The sequence below is a fragment of the Papilio machaon genome, chromosome 2, assembly GCF_912999745.1.
Source record: "Papilio machaon chromosome 2, ilPapMach1.1, whole genome shotgun sequence".
NCBI classification, from domain to species: Eukaryota; Metazoa; Arthropoda; class Insecta; order Lepidoptera; family Papilionidae; genus Papilio; species Papilio machaon.
This window is the reverse complement of record NC_059987.1, coordinates 8,639,656-8,660,620: the sequence shown is the minus strand read 5'-3', so window position 1 is coordinate 8,660,620 and position 20,965 is coordinate 8,639,656. Positions and strand designations below refer to the sequence as shown.

The window sequence follows — 20,965 nt, the reverse complement described above, 5'->3', positions numbered from 1 at the left end:
AATCGTACGACAAAAATTAATTTGCACGAAAACAAGTTTATGTCTGAGTTTGGGCTTTCGGAAACAAAGTAACGTAAATAGTCGAAACTAACATTGCACGATTACGTCGCAAGAATCGCGTTGCGCGCGCTTCGTACACACAACGTTGAGACACGGACGAATCGTCTATTTGGTCAGTCCAGGCATAGCGACAACATGTCAACTGCATAGATTCCGCCATCTTGAAAATTGCAGCTAGTCTTCTCACGACAATCTTGACAAACCAGTTGCGAGCGACTGCCTTTGGGGATAACAGATAGAAATATCGGCGACGCGTGCTGTGTACGAACTCCTATGACATAGCATTGCGTATGTCGCTTAGTGATTAAAATTGGCAGCTTACGAAGATTAACATTGCCTTGTGTACGACGGGCCTGAAATAACACCTTTGCTATGTATAACAGAAATTAATTTATTTCAGGTGGATCGTGAACCCAGGTCATACCGTACGAATAAATCACTGGGTAACGAGGCCATAGTATTATATCTAGCAATAGACAAGTTGTACGTCACGCTTCGTCGGAAAATCGAGAATAGCACATTTTTATGTGTCCGATTGTTTACATAAATAGTTTCCCTCTCGTTCGCCCCACAGTCCCCGCAGTTTAAAACGAAACCGTCTGATACAATGGCTTCAATTACAACTCGCTTTGCATCGACGCGTTTTGTAATAACACTAGTTATTATGCAAGGGTTATTTAGAAAAGTGGCTGGAGGCGGAGTCGAAAACCGAAAAGAGAAAGTCCCGACTTCAAAAACTAATAGGCAATATAGTAAAAGCAAGTATAACAAATAGCTTTAATGATTTTTAAGATAGTTGCCCACAATCAATCATATTTCGTTCATTATCAATCTTCAAAGCGCTGCAACGAAGATGAATTACGACTATTTATTTTCATCGATATCAAACGGTTTCAACGCCGCCGTAGATGTCTATGATACAATCAAATAAATGTTTATTAACGTATTATGTTGTATTTATGTTTGAGTATTATTGGTTGCTTCGTTACATACGATCTTTAAAAACATCTCGCACGATTGTATTGTGTTATTGTTGAGCAGCCTTTCTAGGTTTCATTTATTCGTTCTGATACACCGCTGCGCAGGTCGTCACTATGTGATGGGTGTGTCTACGATCTTTCTACTAACTACTTTAATCTAATTTCAATTGTGTATTCTGGTTACTATAGTAAATCACTTCCCGACCAAATGAAATTAAACGTATCTTTTCATGTATTGCTGCCGTTTTTCTTATTTACTTATATATCAACTTGCTTGTGTCGACACACTAAAACGCATCATCGAAAAACAAAATACTCTTTATATGATTATTTTATACTGTAATCAATCTTACTTCACTAAAAAATCAACTATTAATTATTTTTTTTTCAATTAAATAAACAAAATTCGAAACGCAACAGTATTCGTTAACAGCAGCTTGTTTATCAAGAGGCCGAGTAGTTTTGACAGGTCCGGTCCGTGCTCTTCCGGCGCCTCCAATGCCGTATCTTTAGTACGTTCGACGTGTACGTAATTATCAGGCCGCTTAAAATAGTCCTTATCTCGTTGACGTTGAGGTCAGGCACTGCGTAAGCGCAGCTACAAATGACTACTATTATAATCCCTATCAGAACTGCGTAGTTTTCGAATGCTTATGCGTCTAAACATTTGTTAGTTTTGTTGTGTCATACTAGCTTTATAGTAGGTTCATTGCCATCTTGGAATGATCTATGAGCATCTGGTTAGATCATTTTCAAACCTCATATTCCATCAGAAAGTCAAATTAGTGTTGTTCTTATTAGGTATATTGTAATCAGGGATCAACTAGAATAAGGTTAAACCCATAAGGCATATTAATATTTAAACACTATGCTGCTTATGTAAAAGAATAACATTTCTTATAAAATTGGCAACTCGTAGGTACATAATATTTAAGGTACATAAGTACAGTCTTATCCACCCAAGTGTATTTTATCGGAAACAACAGACAATTCCTTATGTGTTGTCTATAATTTCACGCGAACCCGATAGGCTCTTAGACATTTATGGTTGCTGTTTCTAAGACCATTCTACAATTGGTATCTTCAGAGGAAACGTACTTAAAGTTTTAGTGTCGTCGTAAATGCCTTTCGTTATTACGGTACAGAATACGACCCCGCATAGGGAAATGGTATAAATAATACACCCTGTATGTGGGCCCGTTGCCGACTTCCTGCAATAAACTTACCACTGATGTATTTATAAAAACAGACTAATTAAAAAAATAATAAGGTAAGTTTTATTAAATAATTAGTAGCACGGTATACACGTGAAAGTTGGCTTTAATAACAAGGGAGCAAAATATTGCAAAAATGTTTATCAGTTTCGCATACGAGATACGGTTTTGACAACGCATTGTTACACTTACATAGCAACCCACAGCTAATGCATGTTTATACTTTGTCATAATGCGATAAGTGGTTGCCCCCGTAATCGCCACCAACTAATGTAATGATAAAGAGATGTTATGGCATTTTGTGATAAGAAAGTCCATTAGGTACCAAAAAAAATTGCCTACAAGTTACAAACGCTGTTACGAATCGAAACTCTTGCAATTTAAACGTAAATGGAACTCCAATAAGCAATTCTCTCGGTTCGTAAAGATACTTAAAAAGTTTGTTTTGTACAAACGTCATCGGTTGACTCATTTAATGATACATATTATGTGCAATCAGGAAGTGGAAACGAAAATGCTTTAACTGCAACAAACAAAACAATTTTCTCGTCCAGTATATCTTCCTTCGAAGATGGCTGCATGTAAAGACAGTATTTTCGTGTCCTCTATTTCAAATTAAGAGTTTTAATTCAATGAATAAATCATGCCATAAAATTATAATACTTGCTTTTATGTTTCAGCTATATTTTTTTTCAAAACTGAACAACGAAACTGACTGTGTATTTTTATTGTTTCAGAAAACTGTAATTACAAAGTTGTTGTACAAATAAAATCCTAATTTGAACGTAAACACGAAAAAGAATGTAGGATTGACGCTAATTAGGTTAGTCATAGTGATAAAGAGTAGAAAATTCGTCAGCAACGTGTTTTGTTTGATATAAATCAATATCTATAACATTTCTATGCGACAGTCGCAGAAAGTTGGGACGTAATGAACGTACAAAGAATATGCTACCTTAACGGAAAGACCTAATCATCGATTTTCTACAAATAAAGTTTGTCGGCGAGACAAGACGGTGAAAGCCCGTCTGCCCTTACGCCTCTAGATTCACAAGAACGCAATTGCACATGCCCGGTAAAACGATTCAATGAATCAATAACAGTAAAAGATCAACGTAAAATTGATATGAAGGCGATAAAGCAATCTCTACGATGGGAAAAACTCCAAGGAACCAGTTTGTGGAATCGATCTATTGGATAAGTGTGCTTTACAATGTTGCAATTGCAGACCAAGTCGAAGGCGCGAAATTTGAAACTGACCTTTTTTATGCAAGGGAACTTATTACTGTTTACTGAGCGAACACTTAAACCACTGAGCCAAAGCTATATTTTATCAATTGTTATAATTGAAGGCATCGAATGCATCACGGTACACGTGTCATCCTTTAACGCTTGCGCCGGATAACAAACTTTAATGACATTAGAAAGTCGTAGATTCAGCTTTGGGCCGATGACCGGCACAGTGCACAATTCCCGCACTGTAATTGTGGAACGTATACTGCCGCACTGATACGATTAACACAGTCGTTTAATAAAAACATAAATCATTATACTAATTCAAAACATTTTATGAAGATTGATCGGTAGCCTAATGATTTTGAAACTATCTGGTTTGTTACCATAACAAAAATTAACGTTTACTCTCCTTGGAGAAATGCACTGAGGATAATATTACTTTTTTTGGAGCAATTTGACATACAAGACGTGTTGCAAAAACATTGACTAGTGCTACTAATGACAAGGCATAGTAGAGTATAAGTATAATTAAATTTATTTATTTCAAAATATATTTGAAGATTTACGAGGATAATTTTGAACGTAACTTGACATCGTGTTGTTAATGGAAGTTTTAACTTTCTAATTAATTGGAAATCTTTAATGTATCAACATAGTATAAAAAATCAAAGACACGAGAAACGGACACGCTCTAATGTGGTGTCTGCAATAGAAACAAAAAAAAGTTTAATTCATGATAAATGTGTGTTAAAAGGGGCCGTGTCAGACGCTGCGTGGATTCAAACAGGAAATTATAGGTGATTTTCGTGCCATCAGCGAACAAAAGAGCGAGAGTGAATCTATTCCGTGAACATTTTTTACCGTCTATAAATAACTGTACAGAGCGTTAGAAAAGTGAAATAGTACGTATAGAGGTTAATATTTTAGAGAGTATGTCGGCCGTTTAAAGTGGATGTTTCTTTTTTGTTTAATTAATTGCTCATTATGCGAGTAGTTAAAAATGTAGAGCAACGGTGCAGCTATTTTATGACTGCAGAAGATACATGTGTTGTTTCTTCTCAACAAACACATAGTGGGTTAATAGATTTATTTAAGTTAAGATAAGGCAAAAAATACCTAAATAACCTCATGTAAATGTGGACACCTTATAAAGTTAAAGTATTTCACCATGAGCTTACTGCTAATGTATGCAATGTGTTGTTTGTAATTTAGGAAGGAAAATCAAAAGAGGAAAACTTTTCAAATGTACCTCATGTGTAAAGATAGACAGGAAAAGATTTTTAAGCGATAAAAAATGACACAGTTTTTGTTAATTTTAGTAGTAGTGTCCACAGAAATTGTTAAAATTAATAAAAAAAAGTCATGAAATGTGCACAATGCTTATATCTAATCTAATATTGAAAACATTATCTTCGGTGGGACATCAAAAGGTGCACTTGGGTTTATCATTTCAATATCTACAAATCTAGCGATTAATTGGAAGAAGAAGTAAAGTTACGTAAAAATTACACAATACGTTAGCGCCATTACCTATTATTTGTAGAAAGAACTTAACAAGTTATTGTATTTCATAATTAAAATACCAAAATAGAAACCTGATAAGTTTTTATTTCATATTATAATTTCGGGCTTGTGGCTCGCAATGATACTGTTAGCTTTGTACATGTATTGTTATCCAATGAGTCTGGCAACGCGACACTACTTCAATGCCATGCATTATTGCATTAGTAATGCCACTGTTTCAATATTTATTTAGATTCTCGTGGAACCTCACAATTCAAAAAGTTTAAGACATAAAATTTCTACTATGTATCTTACTAATGTTAAAATGGATGGATGGATGGATGGATGGAAATGGATAATATCGCCTAAAAATAAATAAATCAGTAGGTACTTCAAAATGAAATGACATAAACTGTATTATGACGATAACCAATATTTTTGCCTATTGTAAACTTTAATACATGTGCATCAAAGTCAAAGCTTGTCTCGTATGATCGCACCGCATACTTGCACGATGAAAATTCCTCGCATCGATATTTTTAGTACGATCGCCGATATCTTGTGCTAGTGCTAACGCGAGTGAAAATTACGACGTCCATTTCTTAAGGTGCAGCTGTAGGCGTGTTCCTCATTAAGACGAGAGCTATCGGACTTGTTAACGTGGAATGTGATTATAATTAAATAGCATTATCTACTACGACTGATGAATATAAATTTATTGTAATTTAATTAGAAATTAAGTGTAAAATGTTTTTACAAATTAGTAATTCAATTCAAGAAACAACGAATATAACGAAAGAAAAAATTTGTGATTGACTTATTCTAGATTTCCTAAGAATGTTAATAAAACTGTTCAAAGAAAAGTATTGCACGCCGTTGCTTGGTAATGGCAGCCAGCAAGCGACACCGGAGTCAAATCCAATTGAAACTCAATCTGATTCCTACAATCGAGTTTCTCAGAATCGTCAAGCCATATTCACCGAGGGAAGAGTAAAGAAATTCGCGTGGTACGGACTGGTGCGATACCGTGACCTTGCAAACGCTAGGCTGCCTTAATCTAATCGATGTTATTTATAAAAATAGTACTCAGTGCTAAAATGCCATTTTTTAGGAAATTGCGTCTAATTGTTTGATATAATGAACTTTCCTTAATGATTTAAGTCATGCATTGTAATGTTCTTACTGTAAAGTTAAATTAGTTTTTACAGTTCGATTAAATTGGTCACTTTTGATGTTTTATAAGGTAGTTTATACAATTGGGGTGATCATCAAAGATTGGTGAAATTCTATAAGCAATTTAAAGTTCGCATAACGTTTACACTGTTTTTTTTTGTCGTTACAATGGAGTTCAAGACTTGACGAGTCCTTACGTAAAACAATAAGCTATAAATCTTGCTACACAATGACAATGTGGGTCGGCAGTGTGCAACGAGGCTCCCGTTGTATTAACAACCAAAAAAGGCAATATAACCGTGTCGGATGCAAATGCGATGCATTTCGCATGCACGCGGCCAACGAGACATCCGATGGTGTCTCGTTTTATGTAAATCTTCATTGATTGCAAATCTGCTCCGATCGAGCGCTAACAGAGCAGATAATAAGGTGCGCCATGAGGTTGACTCAGTGGCCACTGCGAACGATTCAGCTATAGCCACTTAGTCATAATGTAAGTCATTTTTTTCTCTTAGGTACATTTCTATTTACGTCGCACAACTTAGGACTATATTAGATATCATAGATGTAGCTTGCTTAGTGAAAATAATAGACAACAGTTTCTTAAATTTATAATTATTACAAAGAGTGATTGTGCCAAAAATTCGATGACCCATTTTAGAAAGGAAATATTAAATGTGCAGCAACACATTATTATCTTGCTTTATGAAACGAGATTGTTTTATTGTTTGATAACATGAACACTTTCTTATACTACGAGTATTTGACCAGCTAACTGAACCACTCAATCAGTCTGAATGAATTATTATACATTTTATACTTGAAAACTGTCAGCACGTTCATAGTCTGCCGATTCCACTTACGACAGACTTTTTGCGACGCCGTGGAACAGTTGATGGTAATTTGATCGTCTAATAAAAATAGACGTCAATAGCTGAACTGAGCACTTTCTATTTACCAAGTTAATATCATGTCAGTTTTTACGTTCTGATCTGATGTGAACGGGGAGATCCGTGGTGGGGAGGAGCGAGAGCAATGAACTTGAAGAACGGCTGCGAAAGCAAAAAGAAGCCGCACTGGGTCAACAGGTAAAGTAAATTTATTTTTAAATTACGATGTCCTTTCTTATAAGAACTTTTGATATTTACAACCGATCGCATCTGATTATTGCTAATTAATTTCATGAAACTTAATTTTATTGCGGTTAACTTGATATATTTTATTTACTTAAATTTGCGATTCTAGTTTTTTTTGGCTGTATATTGCTAGACGAAGAACTCACCTATATTAAAAATGTATATACATAAACACAATTGTTCTCATCCAGTGCAACCTTACTTATTAACTAAGTTTTTGGTTAGAATGGGAGATAATCGAAAACTTTGTAAAATATCTTCGGGGATGCAATTCCTTAAAACTCACTTAGCGTTATGAAATGCGATGCAGTTGGCCTTTTCAAAACTAACTTTTCAAGTCAGCCAATTCAAGAGTATATAAGTAAACAGTTCCTTTTTTATTCACATGGAGAGGTCTGAAAGTTGTTTATGTAATTTAATTGAAGTTTAATGACCTCAAAATAATCGAATGCAGTTTGTTTTTTAAGAGTACGACAAAAATAAGCTTTCTTGTCTATCCACGACAAAAACTAATTGTATAACAGATATTAGAGAAGCTTAAAAATTTTATCTATTCAGCTCATCAAAAAGTTAATTAATTTGACTTGTAGCTGCTGAAAATTTTAATAGAACTACGTTTCTCGCGTCTATTGTTTGTGACACAATATCAGAATCTGGTAGTATCGCTTTGAACTAGATCGCGACAGAACCGGGACGGCGCAAGAGGCAAATGGGTTAATAGAGTTTCATAGCAGGACTTCACAATGCAAATATTTAATCACTAGGATCAATCATATACAGATACAATGTAACAACGGTGTTGCAAAATAAACGTTTGAAATTGCGTTAAACTATTTATTTTCTATAGTTTTTGTTGCATTATTGATATAAAACTATGAGTATTTTAACAGAAGTACTAATTTTCTTCGCATTCTGCGTGTTGTGTGTTCACACCAGAGTGTATTTCCTCTTATAATTGTGTCTGCCTTTGTTAGTAAAAACCAATGATATAATTTAAGAAATTGTCAATTTACATGCAATATTCAAATGTGGCGTGTGGCAGGACGCCAGTGTGGTAAGCGCCGGCGATGAATCCGTGCCATATTCTATGCGTCGCCGGCCGCTCGTAATCGGATGTTACAGCCGACGGTTGGCGTGCGTCACTAATACACAACAACGCAATTTCTACGGCTTCGACGTCACTCACTTTACTCTCGGTTGTTAGAAACGTGTCACAGCCGACGTTCGATTTACCTATCGCATGCAGCGCGTGCGATTAGCCCCGCAAGGTATTTCATGTCATCGCTCTGGAAAACAACGTGTGCATTTTTAAAGTTCTCATTTAAATCTTCTTGTAAGCCTTGATGCTTTAAATAAAAAGTTGATACCTTCTAATGCTGACATTTGTATAGAATTATCCAGAGTTATAAATCACACACAAATATTTCCCAGCGTACTGTGCATAACTAGTCGGATCTAGTTGAACTAAATCCGTGCAAGGCAGCCAGCACGATCGACCGAATACTTAAACACTTAGCTCAATGTACAGATTAAAATCGGTGATATTCTCGCCGGCCGTTTGCAGTTTGCAGTCGTATCGAATCGCGTTATTATGTATTTTCGTGCAAATTAAGAATTCCGCATTCATAAAAAGTACGTTGACTCGCTTCCGGATCGTTCGTTTAATTATTTTTTGCTTTCTCCTTTAAACGTTGCCCTTCGAATATATGAAAGTAAAAAAAACATAATATTCGCACATATATTTAATATTAACTAGATAATTATATTATGAGTATAAAAACATATAAGTATAAGAATAAAAACCATTCATAAACAAAAAATAATAAAGATTTTATTTATTTTCAAATCATCGATACGCTGTGGTTAACTATAATTATTACTCAACTAAGTCCTGTGAAAACATTCATTAAGAAATGCAAATAAGTTTAACGCTCGTTAGCAAAAATCCTCTCACAATGTTGTGGGTCAACAAACTTGGTGCTTTATCAAGAGCCATACCAACGATCGCCTAGTTTAGTTGGAACTCTTGCGCCGATAACAACTTTACTGTAATCACGCTCCCTTTAACTTATCGCCACTCCTACGCTTCCTATTTCTTTGTATAGTACATATATTACAACGTAAATCTAAATGTGTGCAAGGAGCGCGCCAAATAGGAATCCGTAATCTCTCCATACGTCCTGAGTTACGGGCATGAGTTGTATAAATTGATTTATTTAAAATTCTTGTAACTCGGTTTGTTTGATTGCATTTTTCAAAAAAGATTAAGCATTAAATAGAGACTAAATGAAGATGAGCAGCTTTCGTCTAGAGTCCGAATGCACGAGCAAATGTGCCAATTTCCTATTCAACTACATAGTTGCCTTATTAAGAATGTCTAAAATCAAAATATACCAAAGTTATAATGTTTTAAAAGGTCATTTAGTTCAAATTCAACGAATAGCAAGTAGTAAAACAAAGTTTGTGACGCAATGTTTTTGTGCAAATATACACCATGAGATGAAAGTTTTAATATTCATTCAATTTCAACAACTGTTTGCCAAATTCTCAAACAGAATATTTGTCAGTAGTTCAAATATTGACAAACGAGAATCGTTAATAGCGTAGCCCAATAAACATAATAATATTTAAGCAAAAATTTGAGTATTTGAAAATTACAAGCTGAAGACCATTTTACCCGCATTTCTAAAAAAAATGAAATAATCGTTGCCTTAATTCAATGATATAATATTACATTGATCTTAAGTTAATTTTATACGCCTATATCGTTCGGTTTAATAGTTAGAATTGTAAGTACTTCGGCATCCTTGTTATTCTTACTTGAAAGGAAAGCTTTGTTAAAAGACTAATTATAGTCATAACATTATGGTAGTTCATATTATACAGATAATTGTATAAATAGCACCCTATTACTAAGTACTAACAACAGGACAAAGAATGATAACGGGGTGTGTATTATTAGACGCACGGCGAGTACAGAGGTCAACGCGCGATGCAGCGCCCTGCAACCAATAGTCCCCTTTGTACTCTAATTACATACAGTTATTTAATTAATGAATCGCAAGGCTTATTCTCGGTATAACAGATAACGCGTACCAAAGTGTTTATCCTCATATAAACTGTCGAGAGAGTTAATTATAGACATTGTTTTAATAGAATGTTCCGGTCGGTTGCGAATACTATCTTCTGTAACATTTGAACTCTACAAAAATTACAAATATACCTATATTATAGTCTGACAAATGTATTACAGTCGCAGGCGACAGCTAGTATAATAATACTAGTATTAAAAAAAACTTTACAAGTAGCCTATGTGTTCCTCCAGACTATGTTCTACAAACGGTGCCAAATTTCATCACGATCCGTTGAGCCATTCTAGAGATACCTTTAAAAAATCATCTATCCATCCATCCATCAATCTAAACATTCGCATTTATAATATTAGCAAGATTAAGTTATAAAGCCTGAATTCGGGTGTGTTTTAAAATGCTCCCCTAATGCGTAAGAAACAGCATCTACAATATGACTGCATAGATAAGTTAGCTCCTCGTCAAAGTCCAGTCAAAATCGACCCAGCCGTTCTGGATATTAAACGGAACAAATGCAGCCTTGAGAATAGGTAAACAGACAGACAAAACTTGAAAAAAATTGCAACGCATTGTGTACGAAATATGACTTATTTTTTAGATATTACATACTGAAAGACACTGCAATTTAATTAATATGTATACCTATATATGTATTAGATGTAAAGATTACTAGATCAAGTAAATTAAGTAAATGCAAATGTGTAAAATAGAAAGGCATCTTTTTCCAAACTGAAATCATTAGCTAGAAAACAATGAGATTGTTCCATACCAAATGATTCGTAATAAGGATAGTGGTTGATAATTTGTTAGCATTATCAGTTAACGAACCGTGATATCGATTTATTGGATACATATTCCATGTTTACTTTTGTTCGTTAGATTTTTGCTTGGCTATAAAAGGTTGACGCGTTTAATTTGAATATTAAAAGACTTGCGGAGACGAGACACGACGTCACTCGACCACACACTTCATTTGTAAACAGTTTGTTTACACTGAATTCAATTTTAAAAGCGATTGTTTGCGCCAAATGTCAAAGCATATATAAATGTATGTAAGGTGCGTATGTACGAGGTACAGTCAGTTGGAAGCGAAGGTCGCAATCTAATTAGTGGCGTGGAAGCACGCTCGGTATGCGCGCCGAGATCCTCGGCTCATCGGCCTATTAACGAGATCATTATTAGCACGAATTCGCGAACCGTGGCGTTATTAAACAAAATACTCCGAAAATTCTCGTTTATACTCTCTTTCCAGAATATTCCATAATAACAAAGACTTGCTGTTTGTTCTTTTTAACTAATTAATCTTTTAATTGCAACAAAAGTTTAGGCAAAATGATGAAGCATGGTTCTCGACCTTTTAACGAACTCTTGCTCTGCGTATATTTAATAAAATAGAAAATTTAATAGAAGTTATACTTGTAATAATTTAAATAATTAAACTAGTTTACATTTTATTATATAATAAATTACAAAGTTACTTCCAAATTTTGTCAGAACTCAAGAATCACAGGTGAGTTCAATGCTCACCTATGAGTCAGTCTAAAACATTTTTATTACTCGTTCGTAATCGACACGAGGATCATTAACAAAATGATGTAAGGCAATAAGCATGGCAGTTTTTATGACCAATTTAATTACTGATGGATAAGGCATCGAACGAATAGAAATAAATGCCTACCGCCCTATAGAAATATGTAGTAAACTTAAACATTTAAATCAAACTTAACAATGAATTCTGACAGAATGTATGCAATCACGTTTACATTTTAAATTAATTACGTTGTTTGAATATTTTTAAACAACTACGCATTTATAGTTCCGCATTTATATTAAAACATTCGATGTCCTTGTATTATACGATAATAATTATAAAAAAATCCTTCAATCAAAAAAATCTCCGTCTACTATTGCGTCGCAAAGTTAGTGTCAATAGTACGGTTACAATGTTGATCATAACACGATCTATGAAACAAGTTCCTCAATGCAAGGACAAAAATACTTGCAGTCAAATATTGGTGTCCATAAAATTATATGGGATATGTCACATGTAATTTATTCCACGTAATATGAACAAGGTAAATATATATTTTTTTACCCTATCAATATCAATAGATAACAGCAGAATAATAGATACGGTAATTTCAATTTAATTTTCTCAAGACCCATTTTAACAATAATTACATTTTCGAAAATTTTACTAGGATAACCCTGAATATTGTTCGTCATATTTACAACATAATTGTATCATCACCGACATAAGTTATACATAAATTATTGTCCTAATAAACACTGTATTTTTGGTAACTGTATACTTTTTTAAGTCTACGTCGTCCTTGCCCACCACCGTGTGTCACGCACCGTCAGACCGTACTCATTTGTTTGACAACAAACTTGCTGCATATTCAATATCATAACGTTCACTTTCATATTATTTTTGTTAATATAAGGCTACCTTCCTTCATAATAATATCAACTTTCATGCAATTCATGTAATAAACTAATACAAAATTTGGAAAAACTCGGGTATAACTCAAATCACTTAATATAACGAATCTATTACACAGTGAAACAGCAGAACTTTATTATGATAATATTTGAAATAATACTTTTATGTTTATTCATAAACTAGCTATCGAAAGCGTCTGTCCGCATGGCATTAAAAAAACGTAATAAGTAGTTGTGTCCTTCTAGACTATGTTCTACATCTGTGCCAAATTTCATCAATATTCGTTGAGCCGTTCCGGAGATACCTTCAAACAAACAAACATCCATCCATCTAAGCATTCGCATTTATAATATTAGTAAGAAGTAAGATAAAGTAATTAAACACTTAAATCCAGTCGATGATATTACAACCTAGTCGTACAAGATTATGCACGCGAACTAGTCTAATAACAAAACTTTCAACGCGATAATTCTCCACATTTGAATCTGGACTATTTAGATAAAATTAAATTATTATAATTTGTTGACATTTAATTATATACAATTCGTTAACATTCAACACCTTAAAAAATACATAAGAAAAAATTACAAAATATTAGTCTACACCATTTCGGACCGATCAATCTCTAAAATCTGTACATCCGTTTTTACGAAGTAGTTTAATATAAAACATATTTATTATATAACCATGTTCAACATTTGTATTGTGAAGTAAGAAACTTACTAATATAAATGCGAAAGGTTGGATGAAAGTTAATACGTATCTTCAGAACGGCTGAATAGATCTCGCTGAAATTTAGCGTAGATGTAGAACATAATCTGGAAGACCATATAGGCTTATACTTTTTTTCTCGGTGTCGGTGACAACTATTTTTTAAACTACCAATTTAAGTATAAAAAAAATTCCAAACAAATATTGCATTAGCTACATACCATCACGGACACAGTTTCTATCGAGTGCGTTGATGAATATGTACAAATTCACAAAATGCGCTAATAGTTAGCTTTCATACTAATGTTATGTTGGACACATGAGGTGCTTTAATTAGAACACGATGCATCGATTAATTAATATTGACTAATTAGATAATTAGACGCTTTGAATTGGAACAAATTGCTAGAGGTGCAACGGAACAATGTATTCTTTATTGAAATTAATGTAATTTACATGCAACGTTAAGTAGTGTTGTTTATTACATTTAATAATTGTTAGTACTTTTTCGCAAACATTTGAAATATTTCCTTAACTGAATATAAGAGAGAGTAGTTGGAGGACTTTCAATCGGAGTAAATTTCCTTTAAAATATTACTGCGCATAGGTTGCGAGGTAAAGAAGATAGCGAACTTAGAAAGCTATTGAGATGGAAGATTTTGTATGTCTTTTATAAAAAGTTTCTTAATATCAAAGCAGATAACTATTTTAAGATAAAAAAATATTATCGATGCAGGGAAGCGATTTTTTTATAAACTTTATAAATAATAACATACACAACTTATTTTTTTTTGTAAAAACAAAACAGAACCCAGTAAAAAATAGGGTTAAATTTTAATTATTGATAATTAACGCAAAATTATAATAAAAGTAAAGGGTATTGTGCACACTTTCACAAGTACGCTAATAGGATGCATTGTTTGTTAATGTTGAGCCGAAGACAATTCTTGGAACTTTCGCCAAAAAACCTTACCAATAACAAATTAAACGAAATGAATTATAAAGTATATTGTAATTAAATCGATCCGTTATTGATAGCATTCATTATGTCACAATTAGTTATAGTATAAATGTTAAACCATCAGGAAACAATAGATCATTGAAAACTATTACTCAAGAATTCTGTAGCTCAACATCAAGGTACGGAGGGTAAAATGATGACAATGAGAAAATCTTAAATACCAGTCATAAACTACAGCTACTTAGGCAAGGATTTAATTTGCATACCCATGAAGGTTAATATAATTCAGCCTTTTTTTCAGTTCAATCTATCTGAAGCCTATCGTATTACAAAATTCAGTCGAATAAAAAAGCTCCTCTTTTTATACTTGTACATTTGCCTGAGTATCTGAAAGTAGATTCTTTAATCGCTACTTAAACGTGAAAATATGTTTGTCTAACTGTATGTATAGTATGCTATGTAACAGAACTAATAATTAACGACAACCACAAAAGAAGCAAATAATTAGACATTACCTATACATACCTACAATACCGAATCTTAAATTCGGTAATCTTTGCCATCTACTTAAAAAGACAATTTGCACTACTCTTTGATAACTAAAAAGTATAGTTACTCACGTTTAATAACACTGCATTCTTTTGCTAGTGACGCTGCGTATTGTGATAATAGGTATACACGATTAGTTGATAAACTATAAACCACGGGCATTACTAAGTGCATATATCGGTTGTGCAGTGTGATGCATACTGCGATCAGTTGGGAATGGAGGGCTCAAGTTTCGCGACCTTCCGTTCTCGACTCGATTACCACCGACGCCGGCGCTGGCTGGCGCCGTGGGCCCTTCGCGTTAGGACATCGTGACTCGATTACTGACGGCCTATACGTGATTATAATATAATGGCTAATGAACGAAATCTGCAAGTATGCATTGCTCATTGCTTACAAAGGTTTATTCATGTCAAATATAACAATTAAAATTACAACAGATATATGGAAGAGTAATAACGTCCTGCCCTTTTGCATACGAAGGAAAAGTGAAATAAAATATGTAATCTTAATTATCTTACTTATATTATAATTGCGAAAGTTTAGATGGATGGATGGATGGACGGATGGTTGTTTGTTTAAAGGTATCTCCGGAACGGCTGAGCGGATCTTGATAACATTTGGTATAGATGTAGAACATAGTCTGGAAGAGCACATAGGCTACTTATTAAGTTTTATTTTAATTTCGCGCGGACGGAGTCGCAGGCAAAAGCTAGTCAAAATATAAATGGTGTTTTGTTTAAGAATAAATCAGTGTTTTTTCACAATTCCAATTGAAGTTGAATGGTGATGTCGCGTCGAAAAATAGAAAAATCACTGTACTAACTACATTTTACATATTAAACTTCAAAATTTTCGGTATTAAGTTCAGAATTGTCACATTTAAAGTTTAATATAAGAAAATGTTGTTACCAACCCTTGCACATGTAAGCTACATTGGGCCAACTGCGACCAGATAATAAAATAGTCTAGTTGAAGTCTATGAACATCTATTCTGAGTACAAAAAGCAAGCAAAGAGATCGCGGCCGATTCGAACTCTTTCGGAGAGTTTCGGAGTGCGATGCGCGTGAGTCACCGGGCACTGCTTGTGTCAAACGCCTATTTACGTCGCAGGACGAAGCAGCGTTAGCAACCTGAAGTGGACTGACTATCGTACCAGGGGCGTAAAAATTATCGTACATGGATCGAAATTATCGTATTTTTTAGGATAATGTCTATTATAGGTAAATTAATCATATAAATTGTAATATTGATATGCATGCAAGTACTTTATAGTTTATCTTTTTTAAACCACCGCTGTCAAATCAACAGAACACTGAAACCCAAATGTTTTACACGTGGTACAGACCTGAACTGATTCCCTTTCCATTTTAAGTTCAATAAACGCGCCAAACTTAAAATTCACTTAGACAAAATTTCACTGTTCTCATGCAAGTTGGGTATGAAACACGTCAAAATTTTGTATTTATAAAGAAGAAATGGATATGAATGGGTGGTGAAATAAAAAAATTTCTACACAAAATATACGATACATATGAAGTGTGAACATAATCGAAATATCGAAATATCGAACTTATATTCTCTTGTTCGCATTGGTAGATGCTATACTAACCAATAAGAAAGCGTGTACAGCAGGCGCTGGATAAAGTTACAGTATTGGCAGTGGTGAAACTTAGTAGAGCGGATCGTAAGGACCAATAGGAATAAAGAACTTGTATTTCCCGGTATTTTCTCAAGATTTTATTGGACAAAATAAAATCATGCTACTGCGGTTTAGACTATCAACGCATGAGTGAAATAATATAAATTCTCAAATTTTGCATCATGATAGAAATTATCGTACAATCTGCGTACGATAATAATATGCTATCGTACATCGTATGTAGGCACAAAATTATCGTATGTGTACGATAATTATCGTACGGTTCCGAACGCTGGGACGAAGCGCAAATAAACAGCATCAAAGGGAATCCGAATACCAGCCGCTGCGTTGGTGCGAGGCGCGCCCTAACGAGACGAAAACAACCTCCATTGTCTACAGATGCGCTATTTTCGCGGACAGATTCACCGTCCATTGCCTGATGCTGTCGCTAAGCAAACTGGCCAACACATCTCTATAAGGATTCAACCGACATTTATATGTAGGTGCTCCTAATAAATTAAATAGATTAAACTCACAGCTTGAAAACATACTTCCGCTATAGTTATGTATTAAATGTACATTATGTTTAGCTAGTATAATTAAACTGATCCACAAAATATCACATAAAAATAAAAAAATAATGAGAAAAACTGACCTTTCATCTTCCGGTGGTGGGGCGGGCTGCGTCTCCTCCTTGCCGTCACCAGAGTCGGCGGGCTGCAGGCCCTCTGCCGCTGGCTCGGGAGCACCACTTTCACACGCATTCACATTCACATTGCTCATCACCGCGTTACTGACCGCATGAGACACCGCACTCACAGGGCTACCGAAGCCCTGGCTGTCGAGACCGGCCTGTGCACTGTTGGCCACGTACCCGGTCGAGCTGACCGGCATCGAGACCACTGGCGAGTTAGTCCCCGACACGGTGGCTTCCACCGGCGCCACGCTACTCTGCGACATGACGGGCACCACACCCCCGTAGCCCAGCCCCATGCTGGTCTGCGATTGCACCACGCCCGCGTGTACGCCGCCGCCCATGCCCACAGGCATCGGCTGCTGCATCGACATCGGAATGTTCTGGTGCGCCATCGACACTTGCGGCACAGCCTGGCCCGGCACGTACTGCATCTGCGCCTGCCCCCCACCCACCTGCTGCTGCAGCATGTTCTGTTGCTGCCCCATGTGCTGGCCCACGGGCATCTGCTGGCCGACGTTGCCAGGCTGCATGAATATAGGATCTGAGGCGGGTATCTGCATGCTCGGCTGATTCCCGTCCAGTGTCATCTGGATATTCTGTGGTGGCGCCGCCATCATCTGTAAGTTTCCTTGGGGTACTGAACCTTGTTGGGGTGCCATTGCGTGCACCGCGGATGGCTGTTGCTGGCCGGCCAGACTTTGGAGATTCGCAGGCAAAGTGGAGCCTTGTGGCTGGGTAGCCATCGACTGAAGGTTTGTCGGAAGGGTGGCACCTTGTTGTGATGTAACAATACTTGAGAGCACCTCCTGAGGCATAGTCTGTCCCTGCTGGCTCATTTGAGACGGTTGCGTGTGATATTGAGGGACAGTATGTTGCGCTTGAACCATCGGCTGTTGTGATGATGCCATACTAGCCGTTATCATATTCTGTGCATTTGATTGCTGATTTACTCCTTGATTATACTGAGGCTGAACACCTGTCATAGCTTGTGGTTGCATTTGGGGATGCATTCCGCTGACCACTGACTGCTGTGGTTGTGTGGGGAGTTGATGAATCTGTGGTTGCATCTGTTGAATTTGTTGATTCGGAGCACTTAACTGTGTGGGCAATTGCATTTGTTGAATATGGTTAGGTATTTGTTGATTTTGAAGAGCTTGAATTTGGGCCTGACTAGGCAAGTGTTGCAACTGGGTCTGTTGAGGACCAATCGACTGCTGTCCTTGCAGATGATGACCCGCTCCAATGTTAGGCATCTGAGCTTGCTGCATCTGATGTAATTGTTGAGGATTTGGTTGCCCTTGCATTGGCTGCATTTGTATTTGTTGCATCTGGGGCTGCTGGCCTGTGACTTGGGCCATCTGGCCCTGATTAGGTATACCTTGCATCTGGGGTATTTGTTGCATATTAGTTATCTGGGCCTGGGGAATATGTTGATTGATTTGTTGCATTTGCTGGTTCGGTATCTGCTGCATCTGTTGTGGCATTTGTTGGTGCATAGGTATTTGTTGAATAGGTATACCCTGTGACTGAGCAATAACTTGTTGCAATTGATGCTGAGGAAAGCTTTGAGGTATTTGTTGCACTTGTTGCTGCGAGGCAGGTTGATGACTTTGTTGGGCACCTTGCATTGTTATATGTGCCATACTTTGAGGGTGCTGTTGCGCAACTTGTTGGTTAGTCATGTTCTGTGTAGGCATTTGTTGAGGCATTTCCAAAGGTGGGGACTGGACAGACACAGATTGGTTGACAGGCATTTGCTGTTGCATGTTGATGGGCTGAGTAAGTGATTGGCCAGGAGAAGCAATAGGAAACTGTTTCTGCACACTTTGATCAATCTGCTGTATTGCTGGTCCACTTACTTGGTGATCTTTAGGCCCTTTGCTTGTCAGATCGTTGCACATTTCATCATGGTGACTATCATTAATAACAACCCCACTGTCCGGAGCTTGCAATGAGTTAGTATCATTTACATCTAAGTTGTTGTTTAATGTGATTGGTGCATTTTGTTGTGTACTTGTATGATCCAAATAATCCATACACATCCATCTTCCTCTTCTAAATGGCTCCGTGCTTTCTATTTTCACAACTTTGAACCGTTCATTTCTAACATGTTCCTGTATTTCTTTCATCCCTTCTTGTGGTTTCGCATTACCAATTAGATTGATAATACTCCCTGCTCCGGCGTTAGTAACACTTACGTGCATGTCATTCACTTCCGTGTTATTACTATTTGGCACTGCACCTCCGATTTGATTAGTGTTGTTATCCTGGCCCACAATAGCGAGACCGTACTGCGAGCTAGTCGGTATGACAGGCGCACAACCTAGGGAAGCACTGGACGCGTTGTAAAACACATCGTCTTTCGAGAACGTATCTTCAGAATAACTTGGCGTTTCATTCTCGATGTCGGTCACCCTTGAGATGTCATCGGTGTGAGATTCATCTAGATCATCTGCGGAGTCTTCTCCCGCATCAGTGCTCACACGAGAGCCAACGGTCACACTGGTGATCTGAAAGGAAGATATTTTCCTCGGGTTATGGCCGGATTGAAGACTTGTCGGATGACTCACTCCTTTCTCTGACTCGTTCAGACGAAGAGATTCGCTTGTCGTACGATGGACAACGTTGTTATACTTGTTTTTTTCACTAGTTTTATGTGACTTTTGAATCAGATTGTCAGCCATTATGCCGTCCGACTCGAATGACTACCTAAAGAAAATTTCACTGTTTATTGGCCTCTGAGACATTTGATAGACGTTTCAATCACAAAAGCATATTTATTATGAAACCCTTGTACACTCACAATTTCACAAACACAGTAATTTAACTTTCAATGTTCTTAAAAACCATTAGTAAACACACACAGATGTGAACATCTTTCAGACGGCAGCAACATGGCGGCCATTTATGCGCAATGCATTATGGTTGACATATTGCCGTAGATTATAGACAGCGCAGACCTACTTTTGATTAGTCTAACTCTATGGTCACTAGATGTCAGTAGTACTGAAAATTTAATTTCACAAAATAAAAATTGACAATTTAATTTATTATTTTAGTATTAACTGTTTTAATTCCGTATTACGGTCGTATTTCACTAATCTCTTTGTTAAAAATACGAACAGATTTAAAGTGGTTTGTCCAAGAGTGTCATATTTTTTAAAATACATAAAATTGTTTTAAGGTTTATAAAACCTTGTGTGCCGACCCCACTTGAGTTGGAAAAGGTAAGGGAGATGATGATGATTATAAAATTATTTTAATAAATGAGTTATAGACCAAATAAAAAAGAAAGTTCGTATGGATATGTCATTACTCGTATTTAAATACATTCCCATGGGCGTGCTTTAGTTTCCTTCTATCTTTTAAAAGGGTGTCTGCCAGATCTCTAGCGATTTTTTCGAACTTTCTTGAACTGAAACTGTTAAGAAAATTCAGTTATTTAATAGAAAATTTTAAAATACAATCTTACAGTACGCTACTTAAATGTTGTCTATGGCTATGAAATTACTTTTAAACTTTACGAAAGATTTTGCAATAGATGTCGCATTAAATCAAGAGCAAAAA

At 36.0% G+C, this 20,965-nt stretch overlaps 1 protein-coding gene across 2 annotated transcripts in view; it reads right to left on the bottom strand.

Moving 5' to 3' along the window:
- Positions 1-20,337, bottom strand: part of LOC106716899 (protein bunched, class 2/F/G isoform) — a 137,408-nt gene extending 117,071 nt beyond the window's left edge. Inside the window, exon 1 of one of the 2 annotated variants that reach the window (XM_014510548.2) lies at positions 17,357-20,337. In XM_014510548.2, the coding sequence (XP_014366034.2) occupies positions 17,357-20,082 (2,726 nt within the window). In that variant the 5' untranslated portion in view covers positions 20,083-20,337. The remainder of the gene's footprint in view (positions 1-17,356) is intronic. The other variant, XM_014510549.2, reaches the window with a different exon arrangement.
- Between the last annotated feature and the right edge of the window lie 628 nt (positions 20,338-20,965).